The sequence below is a fragment of the Pantherophis guttatus genome, chromosome 2 (assembly GCF_059756535.1).
Source record: "Pantherophis guttatus breed Tessera chromosome 2, ASM5975653v1, whole genome shotgun sequence".
Classification (NCBI taxonomy): domain Eukaryota; kingdom Metazoa; phylum Chordata; class Lepidosauria; order Squamata; family Colubridae; genus Pantherophis; species Pantherophis guttatus.
The window spans coordinates 139,413,399-139,432,843 of record NC_142064.1 but is presented as its reverse complement, the minus strand read 5'-3'; the positions used below and the strand labels follow the sequence as shown (position 1 = coordinate 139,432,843).

Genomic DNA, 19,445 nt, shown 5'->3' with positions numbered 1-19,445 from the left:
ACTTCTGAAGGCAAGACAGCCCACAGATTAATTGATCTGTCAATTAATCAATTGTCTGGAAATTTCGATTTCTAGGTTGGTTCTTCTCTCCTTGATTAGTTTCCATCCATTGATTCTTGTTCTGTCTTCAGGTGCTTTGGAGTATAGGTTGACCTCCTCTTCTTTGTGGCAGCCCTTTAGATATTGGAACACTGCTGTCATGTCACCCTTAGTCCTTTGCATTAGACTAGACAGTTCCTGCAAAAGTTCATCATATGTTTTAGCCTCCAGCCTTCTAATCATCTGCTTCTAACTGGGAATGCAGCATATATTGCAGAAACTTACATTCGGATCGAAGATGTGGGTTTTCTAACCTCAACATGAAACCAATTTTTTCTTCTTCTGTCCACCAGGTTTTATTTATCACACAGCCTGGTGGTACTCTCTAGAAATTGCTTGCTGTTTTATTACCATTTGATTTATTCTAATAAAGTAAAACTCTCTTGTGGCTTTTAAAACCTGTGCCAGAAATATGTTCCTGTACAGTTTTCCTTTCAATAGTTTAATTTATGCATTTATGTTATTATAGAGATCAAAGTCACGACAAAGGTTTTTTTTTTAACCTTTAAATAAATGTTCTAGCAACTATGCAAATTATAAAAAGAACGCGATTTCTTCCAAGCGTTTAAAAGTTCCCTGTTGTTCCATTTCATACCCACCCTCTTTTCCTTTAAAAGGAAAGGGGGCAAAGAAACTGATCCTGGGTAAAACTGTTCTCAGAGGAACACCCCCTGTAAAGGTACCGATACTGTACTGGGGTGGGAGAGAAAAAAATGACAAGTATGGGCAATCGTGCCCTCGAAAAAGAAGGCGCCCTAGGCGTCCCCGTTTCAGAGTGCCTCTTCTAATCGCGATTGGCCGTGCATGCTTCCTTAATAAGACAAAGAGGTGGCGGTGACGTCACGTTTGCCCTCGGCTACGCCGGTATTGCTCAGCCAATCACGATTAGGAGAGGCCAACGGTGGGTGCGATTCAAATTGAACGGCGGGTGAGTCGCGAAGCCGTTTCTGCTGGAGTGGATGCGGCGCTCTAATCCGGTGGGGTCCCAACGGCCTTTCCCCTCACGCGCCTCCTGGTAAGTTAAAATGGGGGAAGTGGAAAGAAAGCGGCGCCGGAGTCTGGCTGGGATTTCAGGCGGCGTTTGGGAAGAAGCAGCTAGAAAACTGTTCGTTTTTATCAACGTGCTGAGTTGTTACGGACTTTGGAGATCCCCGGCTCTGTTAAGGGAAGAAGGCTGGGGTTGTTTTTATGGCCGTCCTGAATCGTGACGACCTTTTTTTTTTATTTTACACGGTCTTCCCTCATTTAAAGCAGGGTATTGTGGTTTTACCGACATGGAAACGGTCAGTCTTCACAGGTTTTCTTGTTCAACCCTCAAGGGGAGAGATTACGAAACGGCTTAACGACGACGAAGCAAATACAATGCATTGACAGCAATATAATCTATTGTAATACTTCCTCTTTTTTAAAAAATTCCTTGTAATATGCAGTTGTAATCTGCTTTACGTGGGAAAACAGCTGAAAGCAGAGGAGTATAGAAATTGTTCAGATGAGGTTTGGTCTCAGGAATGAGATCAGGTCAGAGGCTTTACAAAGAAATAAGAGGTTTGGAGGAGGGGGTTGAAGGCGAAGGAGGCACAAGGGGAGTGAGTCATTTTTTAAAAAAGCAGGGGCCATTTAGGTATCTAAAGGCAGCAGAACTGAAAGAGCAAAGGTGGTGATACGGTAGGTATATGTTGAGGGTGGTCTGACCAAAGCAAACTTTCAGAAGACTTTGAAGGTAGGAGTAATGACCTCTTAGATTAAAGAGTAAACAACCCAGGGAGGAATTTAAGGTGATCTGCTCAGGATGATCAGGTGATAGGTCAGTTGACTTTGGTTAGATTAGTGGAAAATGAGAAAGAACTTTAGTCATAGCTGTAAACATGAAACTGACGTTGGACGTGGTGCAAAGATGAAATTTGGGCATTCCTCCTTTTCTTTGGGTAAAGGACTGTGATTTGGTTGATACAGTATACAGGAGGGGGGCTTAAGGAAAGGCAATTTTGCTCTTGGATTTAATGGTGGTGAAATATTTAAACAGAAATATATCTGGTCTTAAAGAGATTTGGGGATGAATGGAAGAGGAATGTTCTGTAATTGGAGCTACAGGTAATAAATATCTAGGCCCTGATGCGGGCCCTCTCAGGTGACAAATTCATTCATGGATATGAGAGAGAATATACAGGATACAAAACACATCCTTAAGAAACGCCAGTGGAAAAAAGAAAAGCAAGAGCCTTCTTTCATCCAATATTATAATTTAGTAGAAGGACAGCATTACAGCAAGCAGCTGAATGTGTCAGCTGGTACTGAAAGCAGCAGTTCTGAAAACATTGAGGCCATTGTATTTTTGAGGATGATGTAATCATTTAGATAAGAACAGTGTCATTGGATCATAGAAGCCAGAATCAAATTTTGAAGACACAAATGGGGAGGGTCAAAAGAGGTGCTAGGGAAACAAAACTAAGTTGGACATTTAAGGAGCTCAGAGGCAAAGGTAAAAGGCAAAATTGGACAGTGATTTAAATGGGTTTGTTTGTTGTGCCTTCCAGTCAGATTTGACTCCTGATGAGTGGCCTGGACAAGTCATTGCACGTTGCTTCCTACAGTTGAGAATGACCCAAAGTTATGTAGCTGGTGGTGTGCGTAAGGCAAAACTAGAACTCTAGCCTGATGCCTTAATGAGTACCCCAATCTGGCTTGTGCTTTAAATATACTGTACAGTCATGTTATTATTGATAATATAGTGGCATGATTAAATGCATTAGAAGAATTGATAGCTGATTATTATTTTGGAGGATGATAATAGTACGATAGATACAGAATAAAGTCTGGGAAGTAAAATCAATGGAATGCCAGTAATCAGTTTGTCTAATGTAAGCTTTGATGCTTCTTGTTCCTGTTCCTTTTCTGATCAATAACAATAATAACTCCTTCACTTCCCTCTTACACCAAATCCCTTGGCCTAAGGGCAGCAATTTTGCTTGCAATTATTACTTCCATTATCTGATAACAGCTACATTTCTATGCCTTTAGAAAATACATTCTTTTAAGTCCTTATCTAGTAGGTGCTTGAGGTTGCGGGAATGTAGGAATTAAAAATCATGCTTTGCCTTTGCTTCTTTATAACTCTGAAACCATGGAACATTATAATTTTAGATTTGTGATTCCCTAAATAAGCATTTAATAATAATAATGGATATTTTAATTATCCCCAAAACCACTATGAATCTAATCTGGCAAGAGATAAAGGCACAATAGTTCTTGTCCTCTTACCAACAACTTTATTTCTCAGAAAATGGAAGACAGAACAAGGGGGTCTGCTTATTCTGGAAGTGATTCTCTCACCAAGGGGAGGTAATTGGTGGAAGAAATGATTAGTATCTTGGGCAAAAGATTATCTTTTGAATTTTAATTGAATATTACCTTTGAATCTGTGATATTTGCAAACAGCCTAAAATGAGCCAAATCTATATACTGGATTTTAGAAAATAGGATTTTGATAAACTCCAATGGAAAGTAGATTGAATCCAATGGTTTGAAATCCTGAAGAAGAAAAATGTCCCGGAAGAATAAGAAATCTTTTGGGAAAAAAAATATTGAATACATAGTCACATTTTCTAAGAAGAAAAAATAGGAGTGATCTATAAATATATTGAGAGCCAGTTTTGTGTAGTGGTGAAGGCTTCAGGCTAGAAACCATGATCCCCTGAGTTTGAATCACACCTAAGGCACAAAGCCAGTTGGATGACATTGGACAATGTCTGCTGCTGAGTCTTCCGGGAGCTGGGGCAGCCGCATGAACCTGGAATCATAGAGCAGGAAGTCCGGACTCCCCATGTGAGGCTGCAGCTCCCTTTACCCTTCGCAGCCTCTCTGCCCCGGCTCCTGGAAGACTCTCTGCCCCAGCTCCCAAAGACTCGGCAGCAGGCGGCTGGCCCAACTGGCCTCTTCTCCACTTCCAGCGGCTTCCAGCAGGTGTTTGGAAGCCGCAGAGGAAGCCAGCCTCAGTGCTGAGATGGCAACGGCGTGGACTCCTCAAGGACCTGGTGCTCACCGGCTTCGCTCACATCGTGATCCTGGGATACCGCTTGGTCGGTGAGTGGCGCTATGCCTGGCCAGAGGGGGGTGTCTGCTGGGTGGGCACCAAGTGGCAAGAGGTGCCAGGCGGCTGCTCTCTTGCGAGCGGGGCGGGAGTTTTCAGGAGAGGGGAATGGATGGATGGATGGGAGGTGGGCAAGCACCAAGAATGCTGGGGCAGCTCCCGATCAGCTCAGTTGATCCGCAGGTTGCCATTAAGGAGCCCAGCTGCCATTAGCTGACTGGGGAAGGGAAGGGTTCCCTTCTGTGCTGCCCACACCCAACCCTTCACTAGGGTTTATTTTTGGGGGAGGACGTATATTTACGCCCACCCCAAAAATCAGGCTTGGCCTTATTTTCGGGACATGTCGTATTTTCAGGGAAACACAGTAGCAATAGCACTTAGACTTATATACCACTTCACAGTGCTTTTTACAGCCCTCTCTCAGTGGTTTACAGAGTCAGCATATTGCCCCCAACAATTTGGGTCCTCATTTTACCCACCTCGGAAGGATGGAAGGCTGAGCCAACCTTGAGCCTGGTGAGATTTGAACTGCCAAATTGCAGGCAGCCAATGATCAGCAGAAGTAGCCTGTAGTACTGCACTCTAACCACTGTGCCACCGTGGCTCCTAACCATGTTGCATAAAATAGAAAATAACTAGCTTAAATTTTAACATATAAGTTGTGTGCATTTTATATGACCAGATTTAAGATCAGAATTGTTTTGTGACCTCACAGAATCTCTGAATCTGGGCATTCCTAAAGATGTTTCTCATTTGGAAGAGAGCTACTGAGATATTTTTGTATATGAGAGGTTAGCTTTGACTTGTAAGACAACTAGTTGTTAGTTACTATTTTTTTTGTGTGTGTGAATATTGTGGTTTTTTTTTCTTTAGCTCTAAGACAAATGGATACAGTATATTAGTGATAAATATCCAAATTTACATGAGCAGATTTCCACTTATCATTTGAAACAACTTAACATTTTCTGTCTGAAATTTGTTTTGAAGGGTTTCAATTTGAACTATTAGAAACATTCGGAATATGGTTAAATGTAGGTTAGATTTAAGAATATTTAAAGAAGAGATGGATTAGATGAGAGTGGATTAGAGTAGCGGTCCCCAACCTTTCTGGCTTGGTGACCTGGGGGAGGATGGTTTTGTGTGAGTGGTGAGCGCATGCAAGTGCGCATAGCTTCATTTGCACAAATGGCATGCAACTCAAATGGAGCTTTGTGCGTGAGCACCTGTCGCTCACAGAAGTGAACCCCCCGCCACACACACACAGAGGCTGCAGTCCACTAGTGGGCTGGGGCTTGAGGATCCCTGGATTAGAGGGAGAGTGCACTCACTCCAGGAGAGTGGAGCAGCCTCCTCTAATGGAATGGCATTGGATACAAGTCATTATGGTTGTTAAGCAGGTCACCACACGAATTTACCCAATTATACAACCTTTTCTGCAGTTGTCATTAAGTGAATGCAGTGTTTAAGTGAATGTATCCAATGGGTAATTTGTTCCAGAAACTGGGTGGAAACATTGAAAGTTGTGGTCATGGGACAAGATGCTGCATATGGCTTTAAAGTTTGCCAAGTGCATAAAATATGATGAGAACTTCAAAATCAGGTTGTAAGCACCTTTTAAACGGTCTGATAAATTTAAACAATTGCTAAACGATCAGTTGTTAAATGAGGACTACTTGTATAGTACTGTAAATTTAGTAATACTGGGTTCTGAAGCTGTTAAAACTGCATAAATTGCTAATTTGAGGTATTGAAAGAAACAGCTCAATTGTTTTTTTTGTTTCACACTTCCCAAATTATACACTTTAGCGGCAAATTTAGTTCATGTGTAAACAGAATTTCGATTCACTGAGTTTTTCTTATCTTGCAATATTTATATGTCTTCAGATTGAATATTAAAGGACATACAACCTGACTATTGGTTGTTAAAGTAGCTGTCATTCACTGCAGAGTAACAGTTTTGACTCCTTGGAGTGCTACAAATATTCAAAGTTCTGCATATTTTCCAGCTTTCATTATTTTTCTGCAATCTGCATCAAGGTTTGTAGATCATATGCAATATCTAGTGTGTGTGTGTGTGTATATATAATCTTCCCATTAAAGAAATATGTTTATTTTTAGCTACATGGGAATTTTTTGAAGCAATACATTTTTTCATTTGTCAGAAGTGTTCAGGTTTTTTATGTTGTCATTTAAAAGGCTGCAACTAGTTATGCAAACAGATATGTTTTTAAATTAATAGCTTAGAAGGGAAAGGTCAAATATGCTTTTCTTTAAATGATTTGCCTTGCTTTGATATAATGTAATCTTCTCCAGCCTGATATTCATTGGATATATTGTTTTATAGCTTGTTTGTTTTCTAGCCAATATAGCAAACTAATACTTACAGGAACTGAAGTCCAGAACTCTGAAGGGCAATAGAGTAGGATATATTTGCAGGTTGGAAAACATTAATGATTCTGACTGATAGCTGTGATGGAGAGAAAAATAAAGGTCAGAAGAAAAAAAGTACACAGAAAAAAAGGGACAAAGAATGGATCAAGACAGTTTGTGGCCCTTGAAGCTGGCTTATGATTGAGGAATTATAGTTATTAAATGTATGTATTTAGCCTGACTCCTACTATAGACAGATACAACAATTCTATGAGGTTTAATAACATTGTAATTCAGTAATTAATAATACTGAACGGTAATATTTATTAATATTCATGGTAAGCCTCTAGAGTCTAGAATATACTTCTGCTAAGCTCCCTCATTATGGTAGATCAGAGGGAGGTTTTTCTTGAGGAATGAGTGAAGAATGCCAGGAGTGCACCAAGAGCATAGACTTCTCAGCAAGGTCACCCAAGGTGTGAAAGTCATCCCAACTGTCCAGCTAAAGTAAGAAAGTACCTCTGTTGGGATGTATGAAGATGATGGATGCAATTATCACTTCAGTGTCAGTAATAAAAGCATTTCATACTACGCAGGATAATGCAATGGTACACCACTTCTGTATTTTACCAAGAAAATTACATGGCTAGACAATAAAAAAGTGATACCATGTTAGGTGATAATTGGCGCCTCAAATTGGATGGTATTCAGCACGCTACTGAAGAGGGGCTAAGAATCTTTGGGAGTAGTAATGATGTTTATGATATGACTGGATTGACGCCTTTGAGATGCCTGGTTGCTGATATTGCCATGCAGGAAAAGGAAATCCAAAGTTACAAAGACAAAATTGCACTGGGTAGATGTAATATAATAAGCATGATTGTGCTCACCACAGTGAAAGATAAAATGAATCAACTGTCATTAACCTCTTCAGGTCAACCAGTTGAAAGTAACAGAAATCAAACGCTTTTAGTCAGAATGTCATGCTTTTTACTACTGAGGCCATGAAAAACAAAGAATGAATGGCATTGCTTTCAGGGTCAGGAAGGATGAAGAGAAGACAGTACTTCGGTATAATGCCATCAATGACTGAATAATAGCACTTAGGCAATCTTGAATATGACAGTTACTCAAGTTAGTGTTCCAGCTACTAATACAGAACAGGAGGGCGTTCCTGTTCATGGACAAGTTCCAGGTCAAGCTAAAGTGAGAGAACATCAACCAGTTTCCATGATATGATGTTGAACCTACAATTTCAAGGAGAACCTCAGGGATTGATTTGAAATCTTGAACTTCATAGAGAGGGAACAAGACCAACTGTTAAAGGAAATCCAATAGGTTGTTAAGGATAAATATGAAAAAAGATTGCTGAAGATTAAGAAACAGAAGAAAGCAAACTAGATGTCAGAACAGACAGTAGAAATTGCCTAGAACAGGGGTCTTCAAACTTGACAGTTTTAAGATTTGTGGACTTCAACTCCCAGGATTCCTCCTCCAGTCATGTTAGCTCAGGAATTCTGGGAGTTGAAGTCCACAAGTCTTAAACTTTCCAAGTTTGAAGACCCTTGGCCTAGAAGAAGAGCCAAGAAAGGCAAAATATCTTAGGAAATTTCAAAAAGCTGTTAGAAACAAGCGACATTACAATCATATCTCTAAAGACATCAGAGATGAATCTGACTCTTCCAAAAGATGGAACATGGTCAAACAGACTGACTCCAGTTTGGCAAAATAATGAGACATGTCTATATACTCTTCCTTTATTTATTCAACCTGTATACAGTAGGTGTACAGGTTGTACATCTCAGAAGAAGATGAGTATGATTTTAAAATAAGCACATTTGCATTGTGCTTATGATGCTACTCTGATAGCTGAAAATGCAAATAATTCACAAGCTCTATGTCTATGAAGATTCTCAGCCATCCAGGTCATGGTTGTCCCAAAGGTGCTTTTTCAAAAGGCAACTGGACTTCCTTGTTTTTCTTGGAAGACATTTCACTTCTCATCCCATATGCTTCTTCAAGAAGCTTCTTGGATGAGAAGCGAAACGTCTTCCAAGAAAAACAAGGAAGTCTAGTTGCCTCTTGGGATATTCACAAACTCTAATAAAGTCGTGGAGGACAGTGAAAAAAAGAATGGTACTAAGATTAAATATAGGTAGTCCTCAGTTAATGACAATAATTGGGACTGGAATTGCCAGTGCTAAGTGATGAGGTCATAAATGACTGTGGGTCTTTTAAGTGAGGACATCATATGCTTGTTGTTTGCAATCTCATGCCAGCTTCCTTATGGTCTTTGCTTGTCAGAATCTGGCAAATAATGTTGCAAATGGTGACCCCATGATTACAGGGACACCAGAACTCTGATGACCAATCATATCATTTTTCAGTACCAATGTAAGTTTGAACAGTTGCTGAATGAGTGATCATTAACCAAGGACCACCTGTATGAAGAAGACCAAACTAATGACGACAATTCAGCAACCAATAAAGATATTGATATGACAGTTTCTGACTTTTAGGATCAACAACCAACATCAAATGGTCCAGCAGTCAAGAAATTTGGTGCAGACTAGTTTTGATAGGGTAAAAATATCTTTATTTTTCCATTGTTCAGGGTCCCTATTTCTTATAAAACAGCATCCAAGAAATGTTGTATTCCTTCTTCAGACAGAATCCACAAGACTTTGTAATACGTGATTGTACACTTATGCTGTTTTCACTGAGTAGAATAATGGCAACAGTCTTTCCTAGTTTGCTTTCCCACAGAGAGGAAAACGCCTTTTTTCTTTTGGCCCTCTTATACTTTAAAATATTTGTATTTACGTTTTGATATAGTTAAGGTACATATATTTAGTCTGTTAATAAAGTACTTTGTGAAGCTGTCTGCAACTGGCTGAAGTGACTAGCTCTTGAAACTGAATTGGAATCAGTTATGTGTGATTGAGTGTGATTTGTAACATCCATTTTTTGCAATTTAATAACTAACCGATGCATAAACAGAAATTTTAGTTTCCAACAGTGATCCATGCAAACATTGTAGACAAAATATAAGCTAATAACCATCTCTATAGGAAATTGTGTGACCTCATTACTTTATAATTTGATTTGGAACAATTTTGCGTATCTGCATTGTAGTATATTGTATCCTATTTCATTAGTAATGGCAAATATGCAAAACATAACATTTGATCTCTTTTATTTTCAGCAGGTTAAACCAGATGTTCTTTGGGAAGACACAGCTTTTAATTCTGAGCCTCATGCAGTACAGAATTTAACAATAAGGTATTACAGGTAATACTAATATCCATATATTTGTATGCCTTTACAAAGTATTCTATTCTAATCTTACACTAATGTTTATTTAAAAACAAATGTTAGCCAAAATGTTATAAAGAAATATAACTTAGTTCTTGTCAGACTTTTCAGCAAGCTCAGCTGGAACAGATAACCACTCACGCAAGAATATAAATATTTCTGATTATGTAGGAGAGGTGAAAAGCCATTACAAAAGTATTCCACTGGCTGTTCTCTTTGACTATAATCTGTGTTATATTCTTGAAACACTTTCTCCTGCTTGCTTTTTATGTAAGGTTAGAAGTGACTTGTTTTTGGGAGAACAGACAGGAATCATTTATTTTTTAAAAAAAGAAGGGAGGGGATAATACAAAGATATACTATCCATAAGTGGCAAAGAAGCTGCAAAAGTTAATGCTCAGTATATCGTTAATGAAAAATTAACCATGAAAACTGGGACTAACTGTATTGGATATGGAAGATTGCATATCTGGAGTTGGCATCATGAGCTATTCAAAAGATAAGCGAATTGGAAAATCCTTCAGTTTGATGACAAGACCAATAATGTCCAATTTGGGAACAAGCTAATCCCAACAAATGTAAACCCTTGCACTAGAGAATCAGGTTCCATCTTTTTAAAGATCCTCCATAGTCTCCACTTTTTAATTTGAGTAGTTTCAATGAATAGAGGGCTATTTTGGAGAATGCTGTATCATATTTTTTTTGTTTATTTACCAGACTTATCACAAATGTGACTCAATGCAGCATACAATAAAATTGAATGATTAAAAATAAAACTTTAAAAAACATTAAACAATTAAAACAATCACAGGAAAGTACCTTCAAGACCTTACATTCAATGAAGTAATTTCATGGGCTCTCCACTTAAATGGGATCTCCAAACTGCTGACAAAACAACAATTTCTGGAAAATCAGGGTTACAGCCAATCTCACCTTAGTACTGTGTTTCTCCAAAAACACAACCCACCCCAATAATAAGCCCAACCCTAATTTTTTGGGAGGTGGGTGGGCCTAATATCACCCCCACCCTGAAAAGCCCAGGGGGATGGGCATGGCCAGCATGAGTAGCTGGGGGGAGGGGCAACTGTCGGCTGCAGCCCGCTGGCCCATTGGGGCAGTGCAATTACCGCTTTTGCCCTTCTCTTTCTGGGCGTAGCACTTCTGCTTATTGGTCCATTTCCCTGAAGCCGGCAGCTCCACTGCTTTGCTTTTTCCCTCTTTTAGGGAGGCTCGTGGGAGGCTTTTTGGTGAATGGGAGGAAAATGGGGAGGGGGGCTTTTCCTGCCTGCCATCCTTCCCTCAGTCTGTGCTGAGCTTGAGGAATGGATGACAGGCAGGAAACACCCCCTTCCCCATTTTCCTCCCATTCGCCAAAAAACCTCCATTCCGAATGCTGAAGGTTCAGAATGGAGGCGACGTTGCGTCCAGCTCGGCCTGTACGTCAAAAAAAGTAAGACCACCTCGGAAATTAGCCCAAGTACTTATTTTCAAGTCTAAAAGAAAATAAGACGCGGTCTTATTTTCTGAGAAACACGGTAGAAGGATGAGGAGTCATGGTGCCGCAATGGTTAGAATGCAGTACTTGCAGTCTTAACTCTGTCCACAGCCAGGAGTTTGATCCTGACCGCTCAAGGTTGACACTCAGCCTTCTATTCTTCCGAGTTCTGTAACATGAGGACCAGATTGTTGGGGGCAATATGCTGACATTGAAAACCACTCAGAGGGTGCTATAAAGCATTATGGAGTAGATTACGGATAATCCTCGGTTTAAGACCACAACTGAGGCCCAAATTTCTGTTGTAAAGTAAGACAGTTGTTAAGTGAGTTTTGCCCCATTTTCTTGCCACAGTTGTTAAATGAATCACTGAAGTTGTTAGTAATATGGTTGTTAAATGTTACACATTTTCTTGTAAATATTCCTTAACACCTAAAGCTTTCTGCTTTGCAGTAGAAGTACTATATGTTTTCTAGAGATATTCAGATATCAAGTACCCTGAGGCTTGTCCCCTAAATGAAAGAAAGAACAAAGTTGGTTTTGTTTTTTCCTCCCTTTCTTTATGTTTGGGGATTTAAGTTTAGAGCAGCTGAAAGGATTTTCTATTCCCCCCTCCCCTGGGATTGAATGTGGTAGCTCCTATGTCAGAAATGCAGTGCCTAAGGATGTTTTTTAAAAGACAAGAAGAGTTTTTCCAAGGTCTGAACATTATTATTAACGAAGGTCTTGGTCCGAGGGAGACCACTGTGCCACAGATTGCCGGTTGTGAATCCCTCTTTGTGAGATGGGGTCATGGGGTTCAGATGGGCTTGTTGCTTGCATACCTGGCTCCCTGCCGCATGGCAGCGGCCCTGCCCGAGCTCCTCTACGTGATAGCCATGGTGGCAGTTGATACACCCAGGCTTATGGTCATGGGTGATTTCAACTTGCCGTCCATCGGTGAAACGTCTGAGACGGCTCGGGAGTTCATGGCTTCCATGACGGCCATGGACCTGACCCAGCTAGTTCATGGCCCCACCCACAGGGGGGGGGGGACACACTTTGGACTTGATTTTTGTCTCTGGCCAGTGGTTGAGTGATCTTATTATAGGGGATATAGACATGGAACCCTAGTCATGGTCAGATCACTCGCTCCTTTGCCTGGACCTTCGAACCGCTACACCCCGCCGCAGGGAGGCGGAGCCAATAAGATGGGTCCGCCCCAGGCGCCTGATGGATCCTGATAGGTTCCAGATGGAGCTTGGGCCATTTCCTGAGGATCTAGCACATGACTCGGCTGAGGACCTGGTAGCCGCCTGGGATCGGGCGGCTGGTGGGGCCTTGGACCAAGTCGTGCCTTTGCGGCCTCTGACCCGGTGCCGATCCCGCGCAGCTCCTTGGTTTACTGAGGAGCTGAGGGAAATGAAGCGCCGGAAAAGACGCCTGGAGAGCGGTTGGAGGGCCAGTCTCGCTGAATCTGATCGAACACTAGTAAGGTCGCATATTAAGGCCTACCTAGTGGTGATAAAGACGGCAAAGTTTAATTACTTTTCCGCCTCTATTGCGTCATCAGGGAATCGTCCGGCCGCCCTGTTTAGGGTGACCCACTCCCTGCTCCATCCGGGAGTGCGGGAGGATCCCCTGGAAGGCAGGGCGTAGGATTTCGGACATATAATACCTGTATGATAATACCTCTATAATACCTGTATGACAAAATCGCTCAGATCCGGGGGGATTTGGACTCTGACTGGGTAGATCAGGGCAGGGTGACGAGGAATAGTCTTGAGAATGTTATCTGGGAGGAGTTTGATGCTGTGACTCCCGATGATGTGGACAGGATTTTGGAGAGACTTAGTATGGCCACATGTTTACTGGACCCATGTCCCTCCTGGTTGGTACTGGCTTCCCGGGAGGTTACACGAGGCTGGCTCCAGGGTGTTATCAACGCTTCGTTGAGTGAGGGTTACTTCCCCGCTGCCTTGAAAGAGGTGGTGGTGAGGCCTCTCCTCAAGAAGCCGTCCCTGGATCCAGCAATATTGGCCAACTATCATCCTGTCTCCAACCTTCGCTTTATGGCGAAGGTTGTTGAGAGTTTGGTCGCGCGACAGTTTCCACAATTCCTGGAGGAAACATCTTATCTAGATCCGTTCCAGTTGGGTTTCAGGTCTGGGCACAGCACGGAAACGGCATTGGTCGCGTTGGTTGATGATCTCTGGAGGGCTCGGGACAGGGGTTGCTTCTCTGTTCTGGTCCTGTTAGATCTCTCAGCGGCTTTTGATACCATCGACCATGGTATCATGCTGCACCGGCTGGAAGAGTTGGGGGTGGGAGGCACCGTATTGCGGTGGTTCTCCTACTTTCTCTCCAACCGGTCGCAGTTTGTGTTGGCAGGGGGGCAGAGGTCGATCTCGAGGCCTCTCGTCTGTGGAGTGCCGCAGGGATCGGTCCTCTCGCCCCTTCTGTTCAACATTTATGTGAAGCCGCTGGGCGAGATCATCCGTGGCTTCGGGGTGAGATACCATCAGTACGCTGTTGACACCCAGCTGTACATCTCCACCCCAGGCCACCCCAACGATGCCCTTGAAGTGATGTCTCAGTGCCTGGAGGCTGTGCGGATCTGGATGGGGAGGAACAGGCTCAAGCTCAACCCTTCCAAGACTGAGTGGCTGTGGCTCCCGGCATCCCGATACAGTCAGTTGACTCCATCACTTACTATTGAGGGCAAGTCCTTGGCCCCCACAGAAAGGGCTCGCAATCTGGGAATCCTCCTGGATATGCAGCTGTCCTTGGAGGAACATCTGACGGCTGTAACCAGGGGGACCTTTTATCAGGTTCGCCTGATTCGCCAGTTGCGGCCCTTTCTTGATCGGGATTCCCTGTGCACAGTCACTCACGCCCTCATCACCTCTCGCCTTTACTGCAATGCTCTCTACATGGGGCTCCCCTTGAGGGGCACCCGGAGGCTCCAGCTGGTCCAGAACGCAGTAGCGTGGGTACTGATGGGAGCAGCATGGCGCTCCCATGTAACACCGCTCCTGCGCGAGCTGCACTGGCTCCCGGTGGTCTTCCGGGTGCACTTCAAGGTGTTGGTTATCACCTTTAAAGCGCTCCATGGCATAGGGCCTAGCTATCTTCGAGACCGCCTGCTGCTACTGACGACCTCCCACCGACCTGTGCGCTCCCACAGAGAGGGCCTCCTCGGGGTGCCATCAGCCAAACAATGTAGGCTGCTGACCCCCAGGGGGAGAGCCTTCTCTGTGGGGGCACCTACCCTCTGGAATCAGCTGCCCCCAGAGATAAGGAGAATTCAAGACCTCAGTTCTTTCCGCCGTGCCCTTAAAACCCACTTTTTCCAGCAAGCCGGGCTGGCTTAGGAAGAAATTTTTTAAATGTTTAATTGGTTTGTGGTTTTTTAAATTTTTGGGCCAAATTTATATAGATTTTAATTGTTTTTAATATTTGTATTTCATGTTTTTAATTCTGGCTGTGCACCGCCCTGAGTCCTCAGGGAGAAGGGCGGTATATAAATTGAAAATAAAATAAAAATAAATAAATAAAATTATCCAGCGTTGGAGGGGGGAAAATTCAATCTCACATAAATCAGTCAGACTTATCAGAGATCATTGGATTGTACCTAGATCTTCATTTCCAGCTACTGTACAGAACAATTTACATGATTTTTTTGCTGGCTGGTAGCCTTTTCTATTGCCTATTTCAAACTGTAAATCCTACATTGCTTATATAATTTAATGAATCCCTTTGTTCACAGTTTTGAAGTATACTGTTCATAATTTTTGCAAGATTTCTGATATTAGTTTGAAAGAGAAAACATAAGTATGTAGTTTGGCGTCTCAGTCATCAAAACTTTTATATCTATATATATGTATGTAAATATTGAATCAGTGGCTGAGTTATTCATATTACAATTTGTTATAAACCCATAGCATGATTATACTTGACTTTAAGATCTGAAATCATTGACAAGGATTGCTGTGCCTGACAGAAAAAGAAGACAAAAGTAAACTTATCTCCAAATTGTTTCAGTTTCATGTGACAAAAATGGAGACGACAATTCTGAATTTACGGAATTTCTTTGACCAGCTTATGTGCCAAGCAGAAATTCTAAATGAAAACAGTGAATACCGTAAGTGATCACTATTTATGGATGTTATGCAGGTGAATCATGTTAGTCACCTGCAAATATTAGAGACATACAAATAAATATATTTGAGGGTTCCTTCCTGCTCTATAATTTCCTTGAAAGATAGGCGTGAATTTTTCTAAATTTCTCAGATCACCTAACAAATGTCTGTAAAGTAACTCAGGAAGCATGATTAATTTGTTGGATGTCTTATGTATAAAACTAATCTGCGTAACAACTAGTGGGCTTGTACAATGTGGTTTCTAGGCAACAGTGTAGAGCATGTAGTTAAAATATTATGGTTCCAGTAGTTAACATTGTTATTCTAACTATTGTCTCAGGAAATCAGATTACCTTGCTCTATATTTCTGCGGTTCTCAAAAGAGTTCAAATGAAGTCTATGCAGTGTTAGAGTCACAACATCTGTAATAATGTGTTGGAAGGGTTAAGGAGAAAATACTGCTTAATGAAAAAATTATCCAATGCTTTATGAATATCACTTATCAGGATAGAAAGTTTATATCCACATTAGGAAGTGTTGAGCATCTAACAAATTAGAGTCCTCCCCCCCTTTGGTTCAATATTTATATAATTGTCCATCAAGTTACAAATCCAAACATCTATAATCAATGTCAATGAAGCATATTTTAAACTTTTTGTTGAATGTCTTCCTAATATCATCATCATTGATTGTAATATAATCTACTCACAATTTTTCTATAACTGCAGTTTTGTTTGTATAACAGTTTTTCTTTTCGTATTATATACATTGCTTTAGTAAGGTTATTGTTTCTTATGACATGATGTAACTGATCATGCTTAACATGGAAGTACACTGAATACCTGAACTGAAATCCTTGAATTGGATTATGGGGGAAAAGTGTTGACTGAATTCATGTTTAATCAATAAGTTCTACTGTCTTCAGTTGGATTTACTGGCAGAAAGCTTTACTTTTAGAGATAACTATTTCTCTTTTTGCATCGTGTTCTGAATAATCAGGGTGGGTTTTTTTTATCACCCTGGCATTATCTATTTACATCAGTGGATCTCAATCTCATCTTCCACACAGATCCCCTTTAAATACCTTTTGTGTCCACAGACCATGGCCCCCAAGCCTTAAGTCAAGATTTAAATCACTACATTTCTTTAAGCCTTCACTGAACCCCTGCGATATTACAGCCCCCAACTCCCGAGGGGTCTGCACAGAGCAGGTTAAGACCCACTGATTTAGATTATTATCAAACTGAAAGGATATTTAAGAAGGCTATAGAAAAAATATATTTAAAAAAATAAGTGTAAATGGATTAAAACTTCGCTTTCCCTAGAATTTCTCCAACTGGCCAAGAATTTTGAAGAATTTAGGAGAAAATGGCAAAAAATGGATCATGAGGTGGCCAGATACAAAGATTTACTGATGAAAACAGAAACTGAACGTAGTGCTCTTGATGTGAAACTGAAACATGCACGCAACCAAGTAGACGTGGAGATCAAGAGAAGACAGCGAGCTGAAGCAGATTGTGAAAAGTTGGTGTGTATATTTCTGAGCTTCTTTTTCAAAAAGTGGCATCAGATTTGGAAGAGGAATGTAACAGCTTTGTTAAATATCCATTTATGTGACAATAGATATAAGCCTTTTTTTTTTACCAGTGGGTAAAAATATATTGCAATAATAGTATGAATGTGGGCTTCTTATTTGGCTGATAAACCTATAATCTCTTGGTTTAATAGACTTTAATTTAGTATACTTCAAATATAATTTTTAAAAATCCTGCAGCACACTAAAATAAGGATTATTTGGGGCAGCAGTCTAAACAGTAGAGACTGCTTCCTTTAAAAATGGATAAGTTTCTATTTGAATTCTAAATGAGGGAGTGAAGGTACTTGGGTGATTGGGCTGCTAATGGAATATTGATACATTTAATATTTGAATTTTCATGGAGAAGAGAGAAATATACTAGAAAGATCAGACAGCTGGATGAGTTTACAATGGTGGCTTAGTCAAAAGTAAGAAGCAAATATTGGGAAGATCAGCAAGTAGCATGCTGGGCAGTGACTGGGATAGGAAAAACTCCAGGAAGATAAAGAAAATAAATGGCAGGAACATTTGGATTTAATAGATAACCCTTTTACCTGAACGGTCTGTTAAATTAAAATTTTCTTGTAATGTGATTACTTGACTGCAATGGATAAATGTGTAATTATTTTAATTTCATTGGTGACATGGGCTGTTTCCAGTTTGTAGTACAATAAGAGTTCTTTTATGAAAGGGAACCTTTTGCTCGAGGCAAAGTAAGGAAGCCGTTTGGAAGCTTAACGATGAATGGATCCTTCTGCACCTATTTCTTAGATCCCTCCCATCTAATGTGAATTGTGTTTTGAAGTGGCATTTACAAGTTTATTCCACAGATACAATAGCCGCAATTACCCATTGCAAAAGGCATCTTTTCTCTTTTGTGGGACTAAAGGGTGAATGCTGTTGTGATTAGTCAATGGAATTGGTAAGATACCAGCAAATTGCTTTATAGCTGAAAGAAATCTATTTGGAGTATATGAGATTTTATACTGGTTAGCAATTGGCTCCAACAAAATCCCTTGGCTGTTTTAATCTCATGCTATAATTTGAGAGATCAGTGTATGTGCCTTGCATAGGGATTAATATGCCAACAGCATAGTTGTGTTTCTCAGAAGGTTTTGCATATTATGTGCTTTCTGTGCTATAAATGTAATATAAAGCTACTTTTAATGTTTCTCAATTTGTAGGAGCAACAGATTCAGCTGATCAAAGAGCTTCTCATGTGTGATTCATCAGGCAGCATACAGCTGAGCGAAGAACAGAAATCAGCACTGGCCTTTTTAAACAGGCCTCAGGTGTCCATTGGTGGTAACAAAAGGTAGATTGTTCATGATTTATTTTAGGTGGATCAGATTGTAATAATGTAATGGCTAATATCTTCCTTCATTTTGACTAGTGAACATTTTCTCAATCTATTGAATTTTTTTCTTTAAGAGTCAGAAATCAAAGATTCAACCCTATGTTAACAGAAGGTGCTTAAAATAGCAAGATGCAGTCCTTAACATATTTTTGTGCATTTTGTTATTTAAAATTTTCAAATATTTTTCAAATATTCAAAAATTTTCAAAGTACATGGGTTGCAAATAGCATTGTTAAACTTCAGGATGTCTTCTCTGTTTTTACTCTTAAATTGTGGTAAGATACAGAGAAACGTCATGGGATATATAGCTACATGAAAGAGGTAAAGAACTTACTTTATTGGAAGGTGGAAGTCAATCACAAAACTCCAGTTTTATTTCTTGAATTATATCCAAGAGGTTCTGTTTATCAATATGCTAAGCTTATGAGAATTGAATAGAATGGGACCAAATTGTTTGGCACAACTCAAAAACTTTTGAGTTGGGAAAATGGCCTAGATCTAGGCAGGGGCTGCAGAGAAATATGTCCACTTCCTACAGTAGGGCAGTAGCTCAGATAACTGTTGACTCTCCCATTATTAGCCGCCTCCTGCTTCCTTCCTGTTCATGTAACTCATATTTTTAAGGGATTGGAAAGAATTCCAGAAGCAAAGTGCTACATTCTTTTATCTTGTTTTTCCTGGAAAATAGGATTTTCAGAATTCCAACTTGTATCTCAGGAAATATGTAGTTTTATATACAGGCAGGATGAATCTATTACTGCATAACTCTGGGTATGTTTATTCATCAGCTATACAAAATCTATCCAAATTCTATAAACATATGGATATATGGGTTTTTTAAAAAATAGTTTCTCTCCAATAGATTTTGGTGGTATTAAGACAAATTTAGGGGATTAGAGGGTACAAAATATATGGTAAACATTGTAAATGTTTTATTTGAAGAAAAGTTGACTCCCATTAAGTTAGGCAGTGGCATAAAGGACATATTCAGGGTTGTCCCACTGAAACCACTGAAATGTAATGTT

At 40.5% G+C, this 19,445-nt stretch overlaps 1 protein-coding gene across 10 annotated transcripts in view; it reads left to right on the top strand.

The window, feature by feature from the left end:
• The first annotated feature begins 941 nt into the window (after positions 1-941).
• The window catches only part of RACGAP1 (Rac GTPase activating protein 1), a 31,294-nt gene continuing 12,790 nt past the window's right edge, over positions 942-19,445 (top strand). The window contains exons 1-5 of one of the 10 annotated variants that reach the window (XM_034412417.3): positions 942-1,114; positions 9,762-9,838; positions 15,390-15,489; positions 16,813-17,015; positions 18,248-18,378. In XM_034412417.3, the coding sequence (XP_034268308.1) occupies positions 15,405-15,489; positions 16,813-17,015; positions 18,248-18,378 (419 nt within the window). In that variant the 5' untranslated portion in view covers positions 942-1,114; positions 9,762-9,838; positions 15,390-15,404. Of the gene's footprint in view, positions 1,115-4,300; positions 6,224-9,761; positions 9,848-15,389; positions 15,490-16,812; positions 17,016-18,247; positions 18,379-19,445 lie in introns of those variants that run through there. The other 9 variants (XM_034412419.3, XM_034412418.3, XM_087886923.1 and 6 more) reach the window with 9 other exon arrangements.